Here is a 23,509-nt window from a genome sequence, read left to right as displayed (position 1 = left end):
TTATTCATTTATATTTCAAAAATGTTATTCAACCTTTTTTACGGGTTTCGTAGCAAGAAATGATAAAATATTCATTGAAAACAAACTCTCTCCCAACTAACAAAGAGATATTGGCAGATTCAAAAGGTTTATCAATCCAGGGTGCACCTTGTTATATATTACACTTTTCTTATAACATGTTCACCGTCGAGAATAACTATGAGTCGAACCCGATTATTGCAATTGCACAAAGATATCTTTTTTAGCTTCTTGGGTTTATTTCTCTCCGGACCTCCGGAAAAAACATGAAAAAATGTTCACTCTTTTTTGCAACTCATCGATGTAAAATTGGCAGTGAGGACTGATCCAGTATTGATAAAATACACTTCTTCTGCGGTATATTCCCCAAAGAGCTCTATTTCGACAAAAAAGAGTTACAAGTTAAAATACAAAAAAAAAATAAATGTGGGAAAAAATACATCATGTTCTTGATGATTCCTGGCGCCGTAGGGGAATGTCTTCTCTACCAAAACCATCCTCATTGTCAGCGTATCTAGGAAGTTTCATGCTCATAGATAAAGAACCTACAACAAGATATGGATCAGAAAACCACCAAGTACTTACAGTGGAGTGTGTTTGGATAAGAAGTAGCAAAAACTCCTGCTTTATAAACTAGATAGTTTAGATCGAGTGCTTCCATAAACAAGTTCGCCAATTATATGCTCGTTGATCAGAATTGTGTTCCAAAAATTTTGAAAAGTTTTGCATAGATTTCATCAACTCTGAGCTAGAACTTAGAATATTAAATAGTGTATACCGTCAGCCATGTCTTTTGTTTTGTGAAGAAGAAAGGTTCCGGAAAGAATAGTCACAAAGCCACACATTTCTGTAACAATCTGGGTTAGATTCTGCCTGTCCCAGTCCTGTTCATGGTAAACAAAACCTTGTCAATCATAATATCATGAAGTTTCATTACATCACTGGCGTTTTATTGCCCATTTGAGTATAACTGTCTAAAACGAATTATTCACGGGAAAGCACAAAAGATCCAGCAAGATGTTTTTTTTAACTACATTGTGTTCTACAATTTGCCCAGAACAAAAATTAATGGAGTGTGCAGATTGAAATGGTAGGTAACCAATGATGCCAATAATTCATAATAAACTACATGGACTTCACATATTTCCTCAAATAGCTTATATATTTATGTTCCATCAATTTTCAGAAATATTTATAGAACCAAGCACCTGTGACAGAATGGTGCAAATCTAAGTTTTCAAGCCATGTAGTAGTTTAAAGGACCTCATCTTGATCACAGTAACATACAAACAGCCATAAGGGACAGTAGGAGAAATCTCCACTCCTTATCTGGCCGAAAAACATGATTGTGTGCATGGTATTCATGTTTCCTCGTTACAAGCCCTCGAGTATATGGTTCCCCCCAACAATATAACTTTTTTAACTGAGATTGGATATTGTGAACAACGATGGCAGTTTTACATTTGTTTATTATGAAACCATTATACGACCAAAATAACATTCTTAATATTAATTAATCCATTGAGATGAATAATTAATTACCTTGAACATGATCACACTTGCCAATATAGTTAAGGATGTGAACGTTACGTAGTAAATAGGTGAAACTACAGCAGTGTTGAATGTGTCAAGAGCCTGCATTTAGATTTACAATAGATTAGAAAATTGAAAGTTTATACAGGGACGTCATCCAAAACTACCTCTTGCAATACCACAGGAGAAAATCTATGGCATTAGAGAAAAAAAAACAGCCAGTATTAGATATGTACATGCAAAGTCAGTAGAAATAAAGTTGGAAAATTTTGAGAATTCTCTCTTTGTTCAAGTAGTCGGACAAACAGACTCCCAACAGAATGAAAAACCAAACAAAAGTTGATGGCTAAATCAATATAACTGGCATGAACGGATAAACCGATAAAGTCCTATCTTCTGAGATAACCACGCCTAAGGACGAACCCGCATGGTAGTAATGGTGTTGCTAATTGCTTTAAAACATAACAGACACATCAACACGGTAATAAAGAAATAACTGATATTATTTTACCTTATTTAAGTAATTCATTTGAGTAACCACGCAAGTACCAACAATTATAGCAAAAGCCCACGTCTGGGGATATGTTAGCTGATTCATTCCTGACAATGTCAACTTCAAAGCAATTCCTAGTGCTTTTACGCTCATGACCTGCAAAGTCAGCGTTCACAGTATTAATATTTACAGAAACTACACAAACAAAAGCTTTTCTATATTTCTTATTTTCTTGATTTGACTGAATGAAAAGACAGATAACTTGAGAAGGAACGAATTATCCTATAAGAAATACCTACCGACAAGGAGCCAACTAGTGAACAAACACCAATGTAAAACATTATATGTGTCTGTCCATATTCTGGGATATAATGAAATACAAGTACGAGGACAATTGCCATCACCAGAGATGCATAGAAGAGAAAAGCTGCAGGACAGATGTAACATATATGCTCAGTAGGGAACATGGCATAAAAAAGATAGAGAAGAGTGCCGCAGTATGATCAACCAAGTAATAAAGAAAGCCAAAATGTGAAGTTACCTGGCTCAGTGGCAAGGTCCCAGACTTCTTTCACAGATTCAATCTCACGTTCTCGTGGAGCATGCAAGACAATGGTTGTGGAGCCCACAACACACAGAACACAGCCAAGAATACCAAAAATGTGTAACCTCTCCCGCAAAATAATGTGCGCAAGTACAGCACTGCAATACTCACACGAATCAACTAACAAACAAGGCATTGTAACAAAGTCAACTAATGTCTCTGTAACGATATCATGCCTGATAATAATGCTGAGAGCTCCAAGAGGGGTCACTAGAATTGCTGGTGCAAATGCATAAGCCGCAAAATTTGCGATTTCTCCGACAATCACTGCCCGACCAAAAATAAACAAAAAGAATTCTCAGTTTTAGAAATATAACAGGCTGACAATACTGCTTAAATTCAAAATGTTTTTCTATGTTGATTTTATTTTATAAGGGTATAAAAAAAAAAGAATGGTAACAAAAAATAATTGATTAAATTAGAAGAAGGGAGGGTACAATAAGAAACAGAAATGAGCGTGACAAGGGAACATGACAATATCATAATTACCCTAGAACAGTTAATAATGAGTAAGTCGATGGAATATTGTATTTGAGGGGTTGGCTTTCCACTCAAATGTGAACAAGTATATCAGGTTATTTAACAACTGTCTGCTTAATGTCACTAGGTTCCAGTGGTTGAAATCCAGTCGTTCTCTCAACTTTTATATGGCTTTCACCAAGTAGAGAAATTTTTATGTTTCCTCTTCACCGCCTTTCACAGAGACTGGCTCAGTTGAAAACATCTCACCGATACACTGCTTCCAGTCAGTACAGTTTTTATACTAGCATTAAGCTCTTTTATGGTATCTTACTCCCCCAAGCCCCTCGCCACAGGAATAAAGAAGTATTCGAAACCACCACCAAAAAGGACTTATGGGAGGATTGAAACCAATAACTTCCGGCCACGCAAAGGTGCCAATCTATGGAACAAAATTCAAAAAACACAACGTCATTACTTCAGCCACTTCCAACTTCAAATTGCTCTAATATATAAGTGATCAAATTCTCTTTCAGGCCACATATCAACATTGAACCTAGCAAGGCTGTAACTCTTATCTAATATGTCAAAAACCCCAATATATCCAGGGCATGATTGATATGAATTAATGGAATAAAACATGAACAGAATCAATCTTGGAATGGAATGGAGATATGAATGGAATTATAGTTATATTTCATTACAATGATTGGTACTAAAAGAAATATAATGAATTATATTTAATAATCAAATGTTTTTTAATTAAAAATTTTCTCAAGAAATATTCTTGTTGTTGTTATTATTATATTATTGTTAAAATAATANTTATTATTAATATATGTATATATTATTTTATTATTGTTTATACAATTTTTATTTATTATTATATAATGTTTTATTTATTATTATAATTATTATAATTATTATAAAAATAAAAGTACGTAAAATAATAATGATAATATATATTATTTATTATTATTGTTATCATTATTATGAATATATAGATTTAAATTAGTTAAACTAAATAAGGTGAAATATGTAAGTATTGAGAGTGGAAATGATCATTCTCGTCTAAAATGGATGGAATGACCATTCCCATTAACACGAGAATAGTCATTCCCATTGGATTGAGTATTTTCATTTCAATGTTTTACCAAGCATAAATATATAGAATAGGATCCTACCAAGCACGCCCCAAGAGTTTTACCATACACGTGATTCCTCTCCATAAACCAACACACATGAAAGGCACTGATTCTCATTCATTTAATCACTAATGAAATGATATCTTCCAAAATTTATCAAGATGTTTACATGATAAAACTATCATATGCCAATGACAAATCTTGCTTCTCTATACCATTCATTTCAAGCTGAAAACTGATAACAAAAGCTTTCAAGCTCCGAACTGTACCAACAAATGGAGCTTCAGTATGCAACCCTAGTCATGACCAACATTCAACAAATTCCAGGGCTATGCACCCCAAATCTTGACAGCCATCCCTTGCGAATGACCATTAACAAAGGCAATTTGAGAAAGAAGGTCCTATGGAGATACATGTTGTACAGGCTACTAGCACATTGACATGTTGGTTTTAATACAAGCCATTAGAATAAGAGATACAACATTCATTCATTCTTCTGGTCATTCTAATTGTTTAAATGTCTCAAGAAAAGCAATCAACTTTACAGTTAGATAAGAATAACCATTAACCCCACCAATATGAGCTCGGTATTTCCATGCCAGTATCAACACATCATCACTAATACAATATGTGTGGTGAGAGATACAATGGGAGAAGATCAAACAAGTCCTTGGGTCCCCAAACTATAGAGACACCAACGTTAAATTCGGTAGCTCAACTACTGATATCATAAGGCCAAAAAATGTCAGCATAAAATGAGAACAATCATCTCCATCACAATCACTCATTGAATACAGTAAAGAATATAATCTTTAGATGTCCAGTGGGGTTAATCATTTCTTTTAAAAATCACAACATATATCAATATTAACAATCTCATCCACATACTGATGAATAAAGGCATGATGATTTGATGCAGTAGATCAAACAAGGATAAATATCTAGTTTTTCTTGATATATATGCAGGAGCAACTAAACAAACTTCGTCAGTTGACTCCATGGTAAAAAAGAAAAAAAAATATTAGTTTCTTTTTCGGATTACCATGAGTGCTACATGTAAAATGATGTTGTTCAGTTGAAATATACTTGTCAAACTATCTCCAACTTAATCGAGAAACAAATAGAATAGACGTACTTGTTATCATGCCTGTCCACCATAGTGGCTCATATAGATATGAATATCCTCCAACTCCTGCAGAAAACAAATATTATGAGAAAAATTTAAACAGAGATTCAAGGAGAAAATTTGACCAAAAAGCAAATATCTCAGGCAACAAAAGGTAGGATGACATGCATGTTAATTATAAAATAAATTACAAGCAATGTGAAAAAAGCACTTGGCTATACGAAAGATGTGTTATCACTACAATAGTGGCTAACACAAACTACTATTGGGAAATAACAGCAATCCTCTGCAATCATACATATTGGGAAATAACAGCAATCCTATGCCATCATTAGTATGTCCACGACTTATTGCTGTAATCTTTTCCAAAACTTAACAGCAGTACGATACTGCACTTTTTTTATTAGCTCCAGTAAACAGAAAAGACAATTCAACAAATGAACCATTGCTGCATTTGACTTAGTGCAACTTTTTGATATGCTTCTGAATAGGCAGAAAGTTGACGACATAATAATCTATAACAGTAAGTTACCCACAGCAACTCCGCTCATTTTTTACCTACTGTTGATATGAAAATGGAAGCTGCAATATCTACAATGTTAAAGACTCTCATAATTTATCTCCTTAAGGAAGCAGTTAGAAAACTGTTTCATGATGCTGGTCTGTGAACAGTGGTTTCATCCAATAATTTTTGTGACAAGTCAACACACGCCATAACAAAAAGCCAATGTTGCTTACATAAAGGTTGCTCTTGGTTTAGGTGATGGAATTAGTAATAATAAATTATACTATGATTATTAAATTGCTTGACTCCCTGAATGTTCATCTCACGGAACTTATCAGGATGACAGGCACCAAGTAGGAGACATTGAATGAGCATTGCCCGACAAAATAAAGCCAAATTAAACTCAAGTCTAAGAAAATAAAATGCTGTCTCATCTTCAAGTATATCAGCAGTTTCTAGAATCCAAACATATAGCATACTTCACTCACCCAACAAAATCAGTTCACCCATAAAACTACTTCAGTAAATTATATTGAGTGTTAATGAAGGTTTTAACGAGTAAGGAAGTTGCAAAAAATAACAATCAGATTCAAACTTCATCGCCGCTAATCAAGACATTCTACTAAAGACACCAACACTAAATCCAAGAAGTCAAACTACAAAACCATGGCTTCTTGAAAATAAATTCTGCCTGGTCTTCCTAAAACTGTTTCAATAAAGAGCTAATTAGCAATCTAACAATGCTTAACACCCTCGAATTGGGCAAACAAAAACGCGAAACTAAAGGTTTTGGGTTAGCCGGTTGATGCCCACAGATCTTTCCATGTCAGGTAACATATCCAATACAGGACTTCAAGGAATTCAAACTCGATACAGGACACGTCTGCCTGGGATTGATCTGAGCAGCAATTTCAAATTTGTTCATCATGCAAACAAAATCACGATCAAGAAGATACTACCAAAAGTACAATCTAGCAAAATAGCAGCACTTCCAACACTTCCAAATCCAAAAAACACTTGAAACATCTCCAGAAAAAATTCAAAACGCCTCCACTTGCTCAATTTTCAACATTTCCGAAATTGAAGCGAGAATAAATTAAGTAAACAGTTACAGATAAAGTGCCAATAAAAATTACCAGCCCTGACGCCGGAAGCACCTGCTTTCTTTAGTCCCTTTTTCTTAACAATGAAGCTCGCCCCAATGAAGAAGCTGGAAGACAAACCTAAAACTAGCCCTTTTATATTATCAGATGACATCCCCTTATACGAATCTGCAGCCGCAGCCGCCAAACTCATATCCGAAGCTGCCATCTTTACTATATACAGTAAAGCACAAAAAACCCAGAAGACCAATCTATCGTAAACCCATCGTAAACCACTTGGACAACAAAAAATTGCACCAAACAAATGGGTTCTCTATTTTCCCCCAAATTTTCGGGTTAACTCGAACTCCAACTCCACCCCAGTAAAACTACACTGAGAGAGGATCCTGAAATGAGATTCGCACAAAAGAATTCAATTGAAATGGGATTCCCTCTGATGTTTTAAGGAAAGATTTGTCGCTGTCGGCGATGGACATGAGCGAAAGATTGATAAAATGGCTGGCTGGCAGTGACGAAAGCACAGCTGTGAAATGGGATTTTCGCATATAATTTTGTGGATCGGAAGAGTAATTGGCAGTAAATAGTTTTTACCAAGCTGAGACTTTCCTCCACTGGGGTTCTTGGGGGATAGATTGGCAACAACCCAAAGCCACTCGCAGCCCCGACAAGTACAATCCGTGTGATTACGTTTCTGGTAACAATTCGTCAACTGGGAATCATAAATATACACGAAAAGTATTCAACCAGATATATGAGGAATCAAGATCGTGTTGCTATCTTCACTTTGGATTGGGAAATTCCTTCGAATTTTAATTTTGATTTTGTTACATCGATCTTTTTTGCACCTACAGTATAATTATATTTCCTTTCGAGGACTAGTAATATTGCTTGTCGTTACTATTTTATAAAAGCTGATTGGTCTTAAAAATATTATTTGGATATATAATGTGACCATCTTATGAATTTATTTTTATTTCTGTGATATAAATCAATCCGATTCATATTTAAATTAAAAATTAATAGTTTTAATATAAAATTGTGATATTTTTTTATAAATAGAGTCGAGTTGAAGATTAATATCACAAAATTGACTTATAACACAATCTAATATGAGTTTTTGTGTTGAAATATAAAATTGTGTCATATGCAACACTTGTGCTATGTTGCGAGTTGATATAGTTCATTCCGTCGTCATATAATCGCTCCAAAGATAAAAAAGACAAAAATTATACTAAAATGAACTTCTTGTTCTAAAATTAAATTTTGATGACTTATAAAATAAAATTCAAAATAGGTTTAAATATATAACCAATTTTTTTTATATAATATAAGAACAATTTTTAAGACCAAATCAGTTACCTTCCAAACAGTTATTATACATTTATGTGATGGAAAAGACCCTTCGATGGTTCTTTGAGTTTGAGGTTTTTTTCAATTTCTCAGGCATAAAAATGGTTTATGAGAGTTCTCTAGGTTTCTGATAATCATATAAACATGATCCATCTATCAGAAGCATTATATGGGATATTATCAGGGGAAGTTAATCCTGGATTCCAAGATTTTATGGGTTTTGATCATTAAACCAAAACACGTTGTTTTGGATTCTTAGTTACACTTTTTGTAGGGATTTGATCTTTCATTTTGGAACTTCGTGTTGAATTATAATCTATGGACTCGGAGCCCGGAGGAGATTGCTAAACGTATTAGTTCTCTGAAACACTATGCATGTGATGTTGAGGAGCTGATTATAATTCCAACAGATATGGCGTCTATTGGGCAACATCGATTGGAGTCTTGCCTGATCGCTAAGGTTTTCTCTCCAAAGATAGTGAATTGGGAAACTTTTCAAGCCCAAATGCCATGCATCTTGCAGGCGAAAACGGGTAAAGATCGGGGTGATTGGGGAGAACTTTTTGCTTATGGAGTTTGACTCCAATCTAGATAAAAGGCATGTGATATTGGATAGCCCTGGGACGTTTTTCAAAGACCTTGTATTGTTTAAAACACCGACTGGTTTTCAACACTCTTCGGATATGGTGTTTGATGAAATAACAATATGGTTCCGATGACATAATTTGCCTTTAGCGTTTATGCATACGTCTATTCTCAGGAATATAGGCGAGTGTATAAGAAGGGTTGTTCAAGTCAATTCAGGTGAGGATAGAAGAGGCACGGGGAAGTTTGCTAGAATTAGGGTGATCTTGGCTACTAATAGACCACGGAAGCAAGGCATATGGGTTCGTCCAGAACTTTCTCAAGAGGATATTTTCATCATCCTACTATATTGAAGTCTCCGTCCTTTTTTATATCAGTGTGGCTGGTTGGGGCATGTTATAAGGGAATGTGAGGATAAGCAGGAAGAAGGAAATGAGCTTCCTTGTGGTAGTTGGATGCGTGCTGATAATGGTTCAGGGGAGAGGAAATTTATATCTAACTCATCCCATAGTCCTAGAAGATTTGGATCTCCTAGTCATCCTTCAAAGGGAGCCAATGATGAACGTTACGAACAAATGACGATCGTTGCGACTGCGGCTAAAACTGTAGGTACTGAATCCTCCAGGGACGAGTGCTGCAGGCGAAAAACAAATTCGTGATGAAGACCAACATAATATTAGAATCTCAGATCAAGTGATCATATGGTTTTAGAAAGAGAAGTAATCTTAGCAAGGGATGAGAATGAAAAGGCACATAAAGAGAAATTTATTATAACTGGTAAGGTAAAGTGGAAAAGAAGGGCACGTGGGGAACAAATTCTTGAAATGAAACCTGCTAAGGACCTTTTGAGTACAGAGTCTTTGAAAAGATCAGCAACTAATCAGCTAAGCTCCAGTGGAAATCAGAAATTCGATGATACTGCGATAACTGATAATGAAAAGCAGCCACACCGCCGAGCTCAATGAGTTGTTTGGTTTGGAATGCACCAAGGCTTTGGAACCACCGTGCAATCCGTGAATTTAGGTGTTTACTCACCGAATGTAACTTTTTTTTAAATTTTCGTTCGTGAAAAAAATGTTGGTGGCATCATAGTGCGGAAACTGGAGGAATATATTTAAGTTTATTGGCATGTTCTTTGTGGATTGCAATAGACATAGAGGGGGCCTTATACTTATGCGGAAAGACCTATTAAATGTGCACATCCAATCATATTTGGAGGGACACAATGACTGTATTGTTAAGAAGGATTTGACACAATAGATATTTACAGGATTCTTTGCTAATCCAGCTGTGGCCTTAAGGAACTCATCATGGCAGCTAATTAGGGGTCTCGCAGGGATTCATGAACTGAAACATATTTTGTGGGTTGTTGGAGAGGATTTTAATGAGATCTTATTTGAATCAAAAATATTAGGAAAATCCTTAAGACCAAGCACACAAATGCAGGCTTTTCCAAGGCTATTGAAGGCAACGGTCTCCAAGATCTTATGTATAAAGGGGAGCCTTTTACTTGGTGCAACAAAAGGCAAAGCGGTGACGACATTCACACTTATCTGAACTGATTTCTAAGTAATTTATAGTGGCGTACGATGTTCACAACAACGAAATCATAGAATTAAGTATTCATGGGATCATATCATAGACCTATTTTCTAAACATGTCAATGGATTCAAATCCCCAATGGAATAGATTTACGTTTGAGCACAAATGGTTACTGAAAGATGATTTTTCGTAGTATTTTCTTAAGAGTTGAGGAAGGATGAATGTGAATGACAGTTTTCCATCCAAGTTATCTCATTGCAGTGGGGATTTGAAAGATAGGGCAGACGACCGTTTTAAACTGTAGGGTAAAAAAACTAAAACTCTGCGTGAGGATCTTAATCATTTGATGCTACCACAGAATGGAAGGGACAATAATTCAAGGATCTGACGGCTGGAAAATTAAATTGAGAAACTATCGTAACAAAAAGAAATGCATGGGAAACAGAGATCCAAAATTAATTGGTTGAATCAAGGGGACCATAATACCAAATACTTCTACTTCAGCATCTTCTAGACGACAGAAAAACTTCATTAAATGGCTCTTTAACTCATCCGGAGTATGGTGCTCTGATGAAAAAATCTTAGCATATATGACCATAGGGTATTTCGCTAACCTATTTTCTACTTCTAATCCATCTTTGCAGGAGATTGAGGAAGCAACTAATTTCATGGATGTTGTGGTTGATAAGCATATGAATGAGTATCTTCGTGAAAGTTCTATAGCAAAGGAGATTTTCGAAGCAGTGTTTGATATGCACCATTCGAAGGCTCCAGTTCTGGATGGGTTCATAACCTTCTTTTACCAAAAACTCTGGCCGGAGATTTGTACCGATATTGCTTCAGCAACTCTCTCAATTCTTAATGGACAAGGTGATAAGACAGATTGGAATTCAACTCTCATAGCGTTGATTCCAAAGGCATGAGAGCCAAAATCCTTAAAAGAATTTAGGTCAATAAGTCTCACACCTATTATAAAATTGTGGTGTGTACCATCACGAATAGATTTTGGCCTATCCTTGCCCAGATAATTGATCCTTATCGGAGTGCCTTATATTCTGGTAGATTGATTGTGGATAATGTGATTGTGGGATTTGAATGTGTGCAACGGATCCGAAATAATAAGAAAGCAAAGACTGGATATGCAATTAAACTTGACATGAGTAAAACATATGACAAATAATGAAATTTTTACAATGTGATGATAAAGATGGGATTTTCTGAATCTTGGGTTAGCCTTATTATGAGGTGTGTAAAGTCGGTTTCTTAAGTTTTCTGAATTAACCAATCAATCAGTTGTACGATGCTGCCATGGAGAGGTTTACAATAGGGAGTTCTTCTTTCTCTTTATCTGTTTGAATTGTCTGCATGAGGATTCTCGTCAATCATCTCAAATGCATTGAAGAAGAGATTACTCAACAGAGTGCAGATTTCAAGGACCAGCCCTACTATTTCACATTTTTTTGCTGACGACAGTATGATATTTTTTCGAGCAACTAGACAGGACTGTTTACAACTGCGGCATTGTCTACACATATATGAAAAGCTTCTGGACAAATGATTAATTAAGAAAAATCATCGCTTACTTTTAGCCCGAGTACAAATGAATAGACAATTGATGATATTAAAAGGGTGTTATCAGTTGAGCTTGTGTTGCGCCATGAATTATATTTGGGGCTACCGACTTTCTCTCTTAGGAACAAGCGTATTAAATTTTCTTATCCGAGGGAGCACATTTGTAATAAAATTGAAGTTGTAACCATATATTTTTCTTTGTGGGAGGGCGATAAGTTGTTATTAAATCAATATTTCAAGCGATATTGTCTTATGCTATGTCATGTTTTAGGTTCCTAGCTAGCATTTTTCAGAACACTGAACAGATGGTGCAATATTCAGGTGGACAGATAAGAGTGACGAGAGGGGTATGCATTGGATGGGTCGGTCTATGCAAACCAAAATGTCTTGGTGGTTTGGTTTCAGAAATTTGATTGCTTTTAACAAATATCTCATAACAAAACATGTATGGAGACTAATTCAATTTCCACAGTCTTTGTTGGCGTAAGTGCACAAGGCTCAACATTTTAGCCACTCAAACATGTGTGCATGGCTAGGCTCTAATACATTTTATGTGTGGTAATCCATCTTTTGGAGTCGATTCATTATTGGAAAGGGGATGTGTTGGAGAGTTGGAGATGTTAAATCCATTACAATAAAATCTGAACCATGGATCGGTGGACAATACAAAGAAAGTGGATATCTTGATAACAAATTTAGGCACTTGGGATTAAATAGATGTGCGGCTGATATTTCCCACCTTTGAAGCTGAAGCAGTCCTTGATATCCTTTTGAATCGCAGGGCTTGTGCCAATGTTAAATATTGGAAAGGGAGTCCCAGTGGAATCTATTATGTCAAATCCGGTTATCTTACGGAGATGAATGACATGGCACCTCCACAGTCACAATCTTCTCATCCTCATCAAGCTTGGTGGAACCTGTTGTGGAAGTTGGCAATCCTCCAAAATCCGTACATTTATGTGGCGAGCTTCCAAAAATTATATACCTACTGCTGCCAACTTATCTTTGAACTACGTCCCAACTAATGTATGTGTCTTTTGTGCAAATTTAATATTGCGACCACAAATCATTGTTTGTAATTTTTCCATGTGATAAAACATGTGTGGAAAAACTCTATATATTGGAATAGCAAATTGAAGTTAGAAACTTTTCTGGATCATGTCTTGGTGCTGCTGAAGTTTTAAAAAAGAACGATTTGGAAATTTATGAAATTATAGTGTGAGCAATGTGCGTGGAATCGTGCAAAATAACACATGCTTATAACCGAAATCATGGGTTGGTGAAGATTGATCGGGTGTTTCCTCTATTAATAATCTTCCGGAAGACTAGTCGGGTGAATGCTACTTCGAACTCTTCAATTTTGGGTGATTCAGTACTGGTTTGGAGTGCACCGAGGAGGGACCATACAAGAGTCAACGTGGATGCAAGCCTCAATGCGACTATGAATTTATGTAGCATTGGAGAAGGTATCGAGACCATTCAGGAATTTTGGTAGGTGTTAAGGCTTGTGCTGTTTGCCATGCAGGTTCGATGAAAAAAACAAAGTTTCTAGTTAATCGGTTGGGATTGGATTTCTGTCTTGAACGAGGATATCAAATGTGTGTTTATTCTCAGATTCATGGTGAAGGATGTGAGTCATTTCGAAGATGAGCTTGTCCAGAAGGGGCCATAATTACGAAAATTAAGGACATCCTTAAAGGTCAAAAATTATTTTTTATCAAACATATGAGGACGGCAAATGAGGCGGCATGAACTAGCTCACTTCGCCCTTCAATCCGGGATGAATATTGAATGGTGTAATAGTGATTGTCCACATTGGTTTATTAGTGTTGTATAAGAAGACTTTTTGTCTTAATATGAATGCATTTGTGGTCTTCTCAAAAAAAAAAAAAACAGAGAGAGATGTGATATCGAAGTATGTTAGGATTGAGTTAGAGTTTACAGAGAGGGTGAATAAGCTTTTTAAAAAATTTTGCCAATAAAAAGAGCTACAATAGCTCATTCTTGAAATTTTCAAAAACGAATCTAGCACTGAGAAATTAAATCGAATTTGTTTTTAAAATTAAGCGGAATAAACTCAAATAATCCCTCTAAAAATCGATTAAACGTTTTGAAAAGAATTTAAAAGGTATGCAAGTTTAAATAATAAGAATGCTTTGGTTGAAACGTTTTATCAAACACTTTATATGCAATATTTTGGTATTTGAAAAGCACAAAATGTTTCGACTATGCTTACCAAAAAACAGTATCAAAAGTAAATAAATGTGAGAAATAAATATACACGAATTTGTTTATGATTATTCAAATATTAATTACTCATATATCACCCCTTCTTTCCTTTGGAAGAGTTCACTAGAAGACTTTGATTTATACAACCATTTGTACAAACTCTATAAGGTCCGTGGGTCTAAACCTTTTAGGTCCTTTAATCACAGCCTTCATGATAGCACATGCGACACTTACTCACATAACTCCCACACCTGGCTGTGGAGTCTCTCAGGTTTCGAACCTAAGACGAGTCCAGGCCTCAAGTACACTAGCTCAATTGGTTACAGGTTTCTTTAATCCAAGTACTTATGGCCTGGACGAGGTCTTGGGTTTGAAACCGGGGAAGCACGTACTCCACAACCAGGTGTGGGGAGTTCTGTGAGTAGGGTGTCATGGCTATCATGAGGGTTGTGATTGCAGGATCCAAAAGGGGTAGGCCCTTGGGCCTTAAAAACTCATTTTGACTTAGAACTTATCCCTTGTCTAATCGAAACTCTAAAAATACTATCGATTGTAGGTTGCAACTTCGTAATCCGTATAATGTTTAACTTCTTTTATGCCAAAACTACAAACACAATTTTTAATGTCTTTAAGTGAAAACTATCATTTAACTAAACTTTGAAACCCATCTATCTTCTATATATGAGTAATTGTGTGTGAATAAATTAATTCATTACAATATATATACTCTCAAATGTATCCCCAGACTCAAGGGAAAAAGATCTCACTAAGCTAATATAATCTCTTTAGAATCTCCTTCATAGGCTTGATATCATTTTAACTAATTTCTTCATGTAGGTTGCACATATTTTGAATTCTCTTAAAAATCTTGTATTTGATTTTCAAGATGTATATTTATCCCCCGGGAGTGATATATAAGTTAGACACAAAAATATGACTGTTGTCAAAGTTTCTGTATTATTTCTGACATTGCAACGACCATATTTGAATTTGTTGCAGTTGCTGGTGCGGTCGAGTTCAAGGAGCAAAAGGTTGAATGAATGAACCAGTCGGATGAGCAAAATAGTTGAATGAGTAAATTGGTTGAGTGAAACGTGGTCTAAGCCGGGGAATATAGCTCTTGGTTTTTTATTTCTGGGAAAAGTGCTAAACATGAATGTTGTAACCCTTTTTCTTAGATTTTAATAAAATTACAAATCACTCAATTTTGAGTTCATATGAGAGAGATATGCTCGAAATACTGGACTCTATACATGCTTGAATTCTTTCTGCAACCTGTGCAGAACTAGCAATTATATTGCAAATTATCAGCTTCTTAAGCTTCAATTCAGACTTCAACCTTTGAAGATCATTTGTAGATCATTGCCGTATCTTTATAATGAATGTTGAATTGTTTCATTATGATAATTGAGCTAAGAGAAATCGCCAAAATACCATAGCTGATCTATCGAGTCGTACGGCTCGACGATGTTTGGCTGGTCGGATATTGCGACTGCCATTTCGCCTCGATAACATCCGAAATCACTCGACATGCCTCAAGTATAATTTCTAGATAATTGAGTTGGCTTTCCAACCACTTTTATCGCTAGTCATTTGGATTAATGGTTTGTGATATATCGTTGAATTGTCCATATGACCGTAAAAAGTGTCAAAAAAAAATTTCTATATGAGGATACAATCAAGGTACACTTAAGTCGATATAGATTTATACCCAATTATTACAATTGGCATCATCATGGGGAAGAGTATGTTCGCCCTTCATTTCCAAATATCAATCTAGATGCTTCATCGTCTACATCTCCCCGGTTTTGGAACATAGCTGTGGAAACCCAATTCAGAAATGTTGATCCCAATATTCAGAATTATATGTAAGAAAAATTTGAATGCAGAAGAAAATCTTCAATACGAAATGCCAAATTTTTGTGACGATGGTCAATCCCAATCCATAGATCAAAATGATTCCCCATAAAGCCCTAACAACTGCATCAAAGGATTGTATGACATGATAAAATCCGCTAAAAAGAAATCAGGTGACAGAAATCCACGTGGTCACTCGTTGTTCTTCGTTCTTCCGTGGTTATTAAATATGATACATGAGCACAACATGTCAAAAAGATATTTTGATGACATGTGTCAGCTAATGTCAGGGTTATGTCATGTTGATAACAATTTGCCGATAGTTTTTATGCAACGGAGAAACTTATAAAAAGCATCAGTCTACCAGTCGGGAAGATTGATGCTTATAAAAACAATTGCATGATTTACTAGAATTTAGATGTTGACGTGACTGAATGTAAGATATGTAAACATTGTCAATACAAACTCATTCAGCGTGAGCCTCATAATCCTAAAAAGAAGACTCCATACAAGAAAATGCATTATTCTCCCATCATCCCTCGTCCATAGCGGTTGTATGCTTCATCTGCTACAGCTTCACATTTTCGATGGCATCACAACCACCATTCTGAGATCGAAACAATGACACACCCATTTGATTCTCTCACATTACGTCATTTTGATGCAATACACCCATGTTTTGCTTCAGAGGTTCAAAATGTGCGTTAAGGCTTTCAGTCGATGGTTTCCAACTATTTGGCCAGATATGTCAACAATACTCATCATGGCATGTCATTTTAACCCTGTATAATTTGTCACCTTGGATATGTATGAAATATGAATACATGTTCTTCTCTGTAATTGCCCCTGGACCAAGGAACCCGAAGGATAAACTTGATGTCTTCCTGCAACCATTGACTACAGAACTTCAGAAACTTTGGTATGATGGTGTTGCTACATACTACATTCACACAAATAGAAATTTCACTATGAGGGCAGCATTGATGTGGACAATAAGTGATTTCATAACGTACATGATGTTATCCTGGTAGAGCAAAGCTAGAAAGTTTTGTGGTTTAGAAACTTCATATTTTGATATAAATAATTGGATAGAAAGTTAGGCCCAATAATATTTAGTATAATAGGTCCATTAGGCCTATTATAATGTAGGAAAATTATTTAATTTAGAAAAATTTTCGAAAATAATAACTGAACCTCCAAAAAGTCCTTATTTTCTTCTACTGATTTAAAATACGACTCGACGTGTAAAAACACCTCAAAAACACCATTTTCGAAAATCACTTATTAAATATGTAGTATATTAAATAATTAAAAATAATCTTTTAATAAAAATATTTTCTCTTTTTTCAATCACCGGTCTTCGTTCCTTGGTCATGTCTCGAATAACCCTTGAAAACATAATTTTATGCATTCTAATAGAAATCACATTTTAAACATATAAGCATGCCTACCACATTTAATCAATCCAATTATAATAATTTAATTAAACATTTTTTTCATTTTCCTAGATTTGTATGTAGTTGGATTACGTTATCGCATTTTGGACCTTACAATATATATACTTTTAAAGTAATTTAACACATAGCATGCATTTCTTAAATTATTAACTAAATAAATTAATTAATTTAATAATGCATGAGGTTTACGTGCACTAATTTTTGGGCACTACACAAGGTGTTGATAAAAAGAATTATGTCAGTTAGGGTAAGCGCAAATAAAAATAAATGATATTTTAAATTAGATGAAGATGTGAATCAATGATTAGATGTATCCCTGAACAATTGAAGGTCAAACAAGTATCGGATTATGTGTTCTCATTGAGATAGTTAAAGTTCAAGGAATTGAATTTGCCTGGCGACTATAGTTTGATATAGATAAAACAGAATGCTTATAAAAGAGTTTGTAAGTTGATTCCATACGATGGAACAAGTAGAAGTTAGCTTAACTGCTAGTTGAGTAAGGACAATGGAACTGACTATTTTGGTGAAAGAGTTCATAAAACTAGCAGTTGTCCAAAATGATCAGTAGAAATTTTGATCATCCAATTTTTCATTTTTCATTTTTCATTATATGAACAAGATTTGTATCATTGATACATATGCATTGTTAGATCGTCGATCGGGATTGTAATGAATTTACAATTATTTATTTAGTTAATGCTATTATTTACTAATTAAATAATATTATTAGTAATAGTGACTATTACTATGTACAAAATTCTCATAAAAGATTATAGAGGTGTCTAGAATTAATTAACCAATAAGATAATTAAAGAAATTAAATAATGTTTATTTAATTTTAAATAATATGTCTAAGCATATAGTATATGTGCATGTATAGATGTATTAATATACGTATATATATACTTTATATGGAGATCATATAAAGATGTGTGTATAAAAATATATCATGAATTATCAAAAGTTGATTAATACATAATATAATAATATAAAAATTTAAATAATGAAAACTAAGAGTCCTAAGGACACTAGGATTATGAATCATAGTAACATAAGACTTGTATATTTTAATAAATATGTATCAAAGATTGTTAACACATAAACACAAAACACAACACAAAAATACACAACAAAATTTCTCCTCTCCTCACAAAACCTCTCGGCCTTAACATAATTTTGAAGGAAAAATTTTGGCCGACAGTGCTTCCTCCACCGCCGCCGCACCGACTCCAAATTTCTGAAATTCGGGTGCCCTAGTCTCAATCATAGAAATTTTTTGAGATCTCTAGTGCGATCCAAACAAAGAACAAAATCTCTAATCTTTGACTTAATTTGACGATCAAATGAGGGAGATTTGTTCAAAGAGATATACAAGAAGGACTATCTCCGCTTAAAAATCTAGTTTGGAGTCAGCTTTAATATACACAAAAATAACAATTCTAAACATCCTATGAATTTTTAAATTCATACGACGCCCAAGAAATGTTTCGAACTTCGAAACAAAATTTTTAAATTTCAGCTGCATCTTGGGTGCGAGAAAACGATAATCCAACACGAGAATCATCACATGCGGCACGTAGTGCTTCACTACATATAAGCAGATCCTCACAAGGGAGCATGGAAGTGAGGAGGTTCACCTGTGGGCTAGGGTTTGCCACTTGAGAAGCCTAGGGTGCGACGGCAGGGAGATCCACACTCATTAGCTGATCCTTCCAAGGTCGTGCATCATCAAACCACATGGACGTGAACTTAAACAGAGACGATATAGACGACGACGAGTACGACGACGATGAGACCAACTGTGAATTGGATATTTTGTTCTACACTTTTGTCATATTTCTATGGTCTTTTGGATGTACAATATGTTATTGTTTTTTTTAGGTACGATATGTTAGTTGTGTGTGACTTATTTTTTTGTTTTTAACTATCATAGTTGTGAATGATTGTTGATTTTAGTTTATATCAACTTATCGATTTTAGTTTATTTTAATCATACAAGAATTTACTTAATAATATGTATACAATTTTTTGCCAAAAACAAATTAATTTAAAATATATAAATTATAATTTTAGAGAAAAAAATTGTATAGTAAAAATTCAGTTATTTATATAAGAAAAAAAAATTGTGCAACAATTTACAAAAACCATAGGTAAATTTAGCCTCGGTTTGAGTTGCTAATATAGCAATTGTTTAATTTAAACTGTTGTTAAATATACCTACAATCATACTAAAATAGTTGCTAAAATAACAAAAATTTAACTTAAATTATGGCTATATTAGCCATGGTTTAATACAATCCTTAAACCGTTACTATTTTATCAACGGTTTACCCACTCCCGTTGCTACTTGGGCGACAATGAGTCATCGCGAACTTAACAACGTTTTAAAACGTGACTAAACTTAACAACAGTGTTTTAACAACAATTTTTCCCGTGATTAAAGAGAGTATTTTTTTCAAGTGCATGAACCCCTTCCAATCTTAGTCTCGATCCATTAATTTAATTAAGATCATTGAACTTGTAACATTTTGGCTGATTAAGTTGTCCAATTGTACCAATCGGGAGGAAACGATTAAGAAACGCAATTTGCGTATGTGGTCAAAAGTTACAAAGTGTAAGCAACAATTATTAATCAATATTTTATATCTATCAAATGCAAATCTNCAAACACAAAAACTCCTGTGTAGACGGTCTCACGGGTTAATTTTGTGAAACGAATACTCTATATGGGTCACCAACGAAAAAATATTACTTTTTATGTCAGATATATTAATTTTTATTATTGTAAATATGGACATGATTGATCCGTCTCACGAATAAAGATCTGTGAGACCGTCTTATGAAAAACCTACTAAAAAAAAGCCCACAATGGACGCCGGAATACATATACATTTACATCAAAGCATTGTGAAGTTAAAATTTTGGTGAAAAACTAAATTTCGGTTTTATTGGCAAGTTAGTTTCTTCTCGTCTTGCGTTAATATGGTGCTAACGTGACGTTGATATTGCGACGATACGTCTACTGATATGCTATAAATTACATTTTGATTGAAATTAGATTTCTAGCTCATTGACATCTATTAAACAAATCGATAATATTAAAATTAGGTTGGTCAATAAGGGAAACATCCCATTAATCCACAATTTATATGCATCAGCCACAATTATTCTATGTTTCTGAAATAAATTGCAAAATCGATATGCATTCTTGATCTATGATTCATGCCACTTGCATGTGTATTTTATTGCAAGTTGAAATAATTATTGTGTATGATATTAAATACTTTGGAAATTAATTATTTTCGGTGATTAATTCAAATTATGTATATAGTCAACTATAATAATTTTTCTTAAAATAGAAACTTGTACATAACACGATTAAGGTAGCTTAAAATACTTAATTGAACTTTCCATAAAGTTCACCCAATTATTTATTCAAAAAAAAAACTCATGTGAGACCGTTTCATGAGTCAATTTTATGAAACGAATATCAGACATAATTCAACTCATGAAAAAAATAATTTTTTTATGCTAAAAATATTTTTTTAATGATAATTATGGAAAAATATTTTTTTTATGATAATTATGGATTGAGTCGTGCTGCAATTAATTCCTCGAACTAATTGGACGTCTCCGGGGACGTGCTGCAAAGGGAAAATTGCTTTATTCGTCCTCAACTCTCTCCGTAAAATTTTTGGTCCGATACATCATTTATAGTAGCACGTCTTGTGCTGCTATTTTTTTTTTAAGAAAATTTTACTAATAATAATAATAATCAAATTGATGTGACCTGATTTCAAGTTCACAATTTAAATAATCATGTATCAATTAAGTCATTTTAATAATTTATTATCTAGAAATCAATAATTCGATTACCAAAATAAATTTTACTCTATATAATGATAAATGACAAAAACTTGTGTGAGACAATCTCACGGATCGTATTTTGTGAGACAGATCTCTTATTTGGGTTATCCATGAAAAAGTATTACTTCTTATGCTAAGAATATTACTTTTTATTGTGAATATCGGTAGGATTGACACGTCTCACAGATAAAGATTCGTGAGACCGTCTCACAAGAGACATGCTCATAGTATCCATATTTATTATGTATCTGTATACTTATTTTGGACATGGTAGCCTCATTATGTTTGACTTGTATTGTAAAATAGTGTTCAAAACGTGTTCCTATTTAATATTATGGATAAGATCATTAGTAACATAACATGTCGGAATTTTTATCGTGTGTCACGTTGGATTGAGTTGGATTTTGAATTAATGACACAAAATATCAACCAATGACAAATATATAAATCACAAAATAACCTTTTCCTAATTTTTTATTTATTTATTTAAATTTCCCTGATTTTCTAGCTTGCTTCTATATATATGTATGTATGTACCACCATATCATAAATGTATTATTCACCCTAGCTCCATCTTCTTGTAGGTACACATTTTTACACCCAGAATCTCACATACACCAATCTATAGGTATGGGGAAAGAGATGAACGTCGATGAAGTCGACCGGTTTTTGAATAATACAGATGATAATGATAATGATAATGATAATGATGATGATGATATTACGGTCTTGCCTTTGTTATCGTTAAATCATGTATCGTTTGTGTGCAAATCGGTGAAAAAGTCTGTTGAATTTTACACACAAGTTCTAGGATTCGTGCTTATCAAGCGCCCGTCGTCCTTCGATTTCGAAGGAGCCTGGTATGTAATTATTCTTTTCAATCTTCTTTATGTTACTTCATTTGGTTTCATATTTCAGTATTTTGAATTATTTATTGAATAAATGTTATACTTCAAATTGTATTCAGATTATTTTTCTGGAAATGTAAGTAATAACTATTTTTTTTTTATGAAGAACACAATGTGAATATACTTTTACAATGTAAAATTTATAATTCTCGACTGTCCATGCTTATAACCACCCATGGCTATGCATATACTTACATATTTAGATATATACACACAAGCACGCACTCTCCGAAAATAAAAAATTTATGCCGGTGGGTCTTTTTATTCTAATATCATTAGATCATGTGGGTTCTTCACATTTTTATGGAAATTTGACATATATGCTGATGATCTCCGAAAAAAATTTGTTCATAGTAGTATTAAAAAAAATTAATTGGAAATTTAAAAATTCGGTTTGCTAGGTTGTTCAACCATGGGATCGGAATCCATTTACTGGAGACGGAGAACGTGACGTCGAAAAAAGGCAAGATCAATCCGAAAGACAATCACATCTCATTCCAATGCTCAGATATGGATCTCATCATCAGTCTATTGGAAGAGATGAAGATTGAGTATGTGAAAGCAATAGTAAGGGAGAATGGGATAATTGTGGACCAAATCTTCTTCCATGATCCAGATGGATACATGATTGAGATTTGCAATTGCCAAAACATACCAATACTCCCAATCTCATCTTGCCCCCTCAAAAGGATTACGAATCCCACTTCTAGTCCCATCAATTCAAGCTCTGATCTCTTTGGTAATTTGTCTTCTTTTTTTTTTCCCTTCAATTTAGAAAGTTTGATCAGTTACATAGGGAAAACTACATTTTTTTCGATTTTTTATCTTCTAAATTGTAAAATATCAGTCTTAATTAGTTGCACAATTTGATCAGATGGATATTGACGTGTGCAGTGTCACATCATCACTCTCAATAAATTAGTGTTTCGGATTATTATGGTTGCAGGGAAAGTGCAATACTGCTGCGGAGAAGCTGAGGCCTTGATGATGGAGAATTTGGCTATGGACATGTTGAATATTTCTATATAAGATATTTTTTTGTTGATTTGTCTTTTAAATTCTTCAAGTAATTGAGCTCGATTGAGCCTTTGTAAGAAAATTTTTGATTTATTCAGATGCAACGATTGTTGCACTTTGTCACGATTCAAATTAA

At 34.2% G+C, this 23,509-nt stretch overlaps 2 protein-coding genes across 2 annotated transcripts; one reads left to right on the top strand and one right to left on the bottom strand.

The window, feature by feature from the left end:
- Nucleotides 1-378: 378 nt before the first annotated feature.
- LOC140957030 (probable magnesium transporter NIPA4) lies at nucleotides 379-7,820 on the bottom strand. The gene is made up of 9 exons (XM_073414078.1): nucleotides 7,020-7,820; nucleotides 5,388-5,444; nucleotides 2,825-2,915; nucleotides 2,586-2,746; nucleotides 2,344-2,471; nucleotides 2,063-2,200; nucleotides 1,561-1,653; nucleotides 797-902; nucleotides 379-563 (listed from the first exon to the last, which is right to left on the bottom strand). The coding sequence occupies exons 1-9, from the start codon at nucleotides 7,192-7,194 to the stop codon at nucleotides 460-462; spliced, it is 1,053 nt and encodes a 350-aa protein (XP_073270179.1). The 5' UTR covers nucleotides 7,195-7,820; the 3' UTR covers nucleotides 379-459.
- A 14,172-nt stretch (nucleotides 7,821-21,992) lies between these two features.
- On the top strand, nucleotides 21,993-23,509 carry LOC140957744 (glyoxylase I 4-like). Its single transcript, XM_073415116.1, has 3 exons — nucleotides 21,993-22,308; nucleotides 22,758-23,095; nucleotides 23,303-23,509. The coding sequence occupies exons 1-3, from the start codon at nucleotides 22,079-22,081 to the stop codon at nucleotides 23,383-23,385; spliced, it is 651 nt and encodes a 216-aa protein (XP_073271217.1). The 5' UTR covers nucleotides 21,993-22,078; the 3' UTR covers nucleotides 23,386-23,509.

This window comes from Primulina huaijiensis, chromosome 14, assembly GCF_012295235.1.
Source record: "Primulina huaijiensis isolate GDHJ02 chromosome 14, ASM1229523v2, whole genome shotgun sequence".
Taxonomy (NCBI): domain Eukaryota; kingdom Viridiplantae; phylum Streptophyta; class Magnoliopsida; order Lamiales; family Gesneriaceae; genus Primulina; species Primulina huaijiensis.
This window is presented reverse-complemented; position numbering and strand designations above follow the sequence as displayed.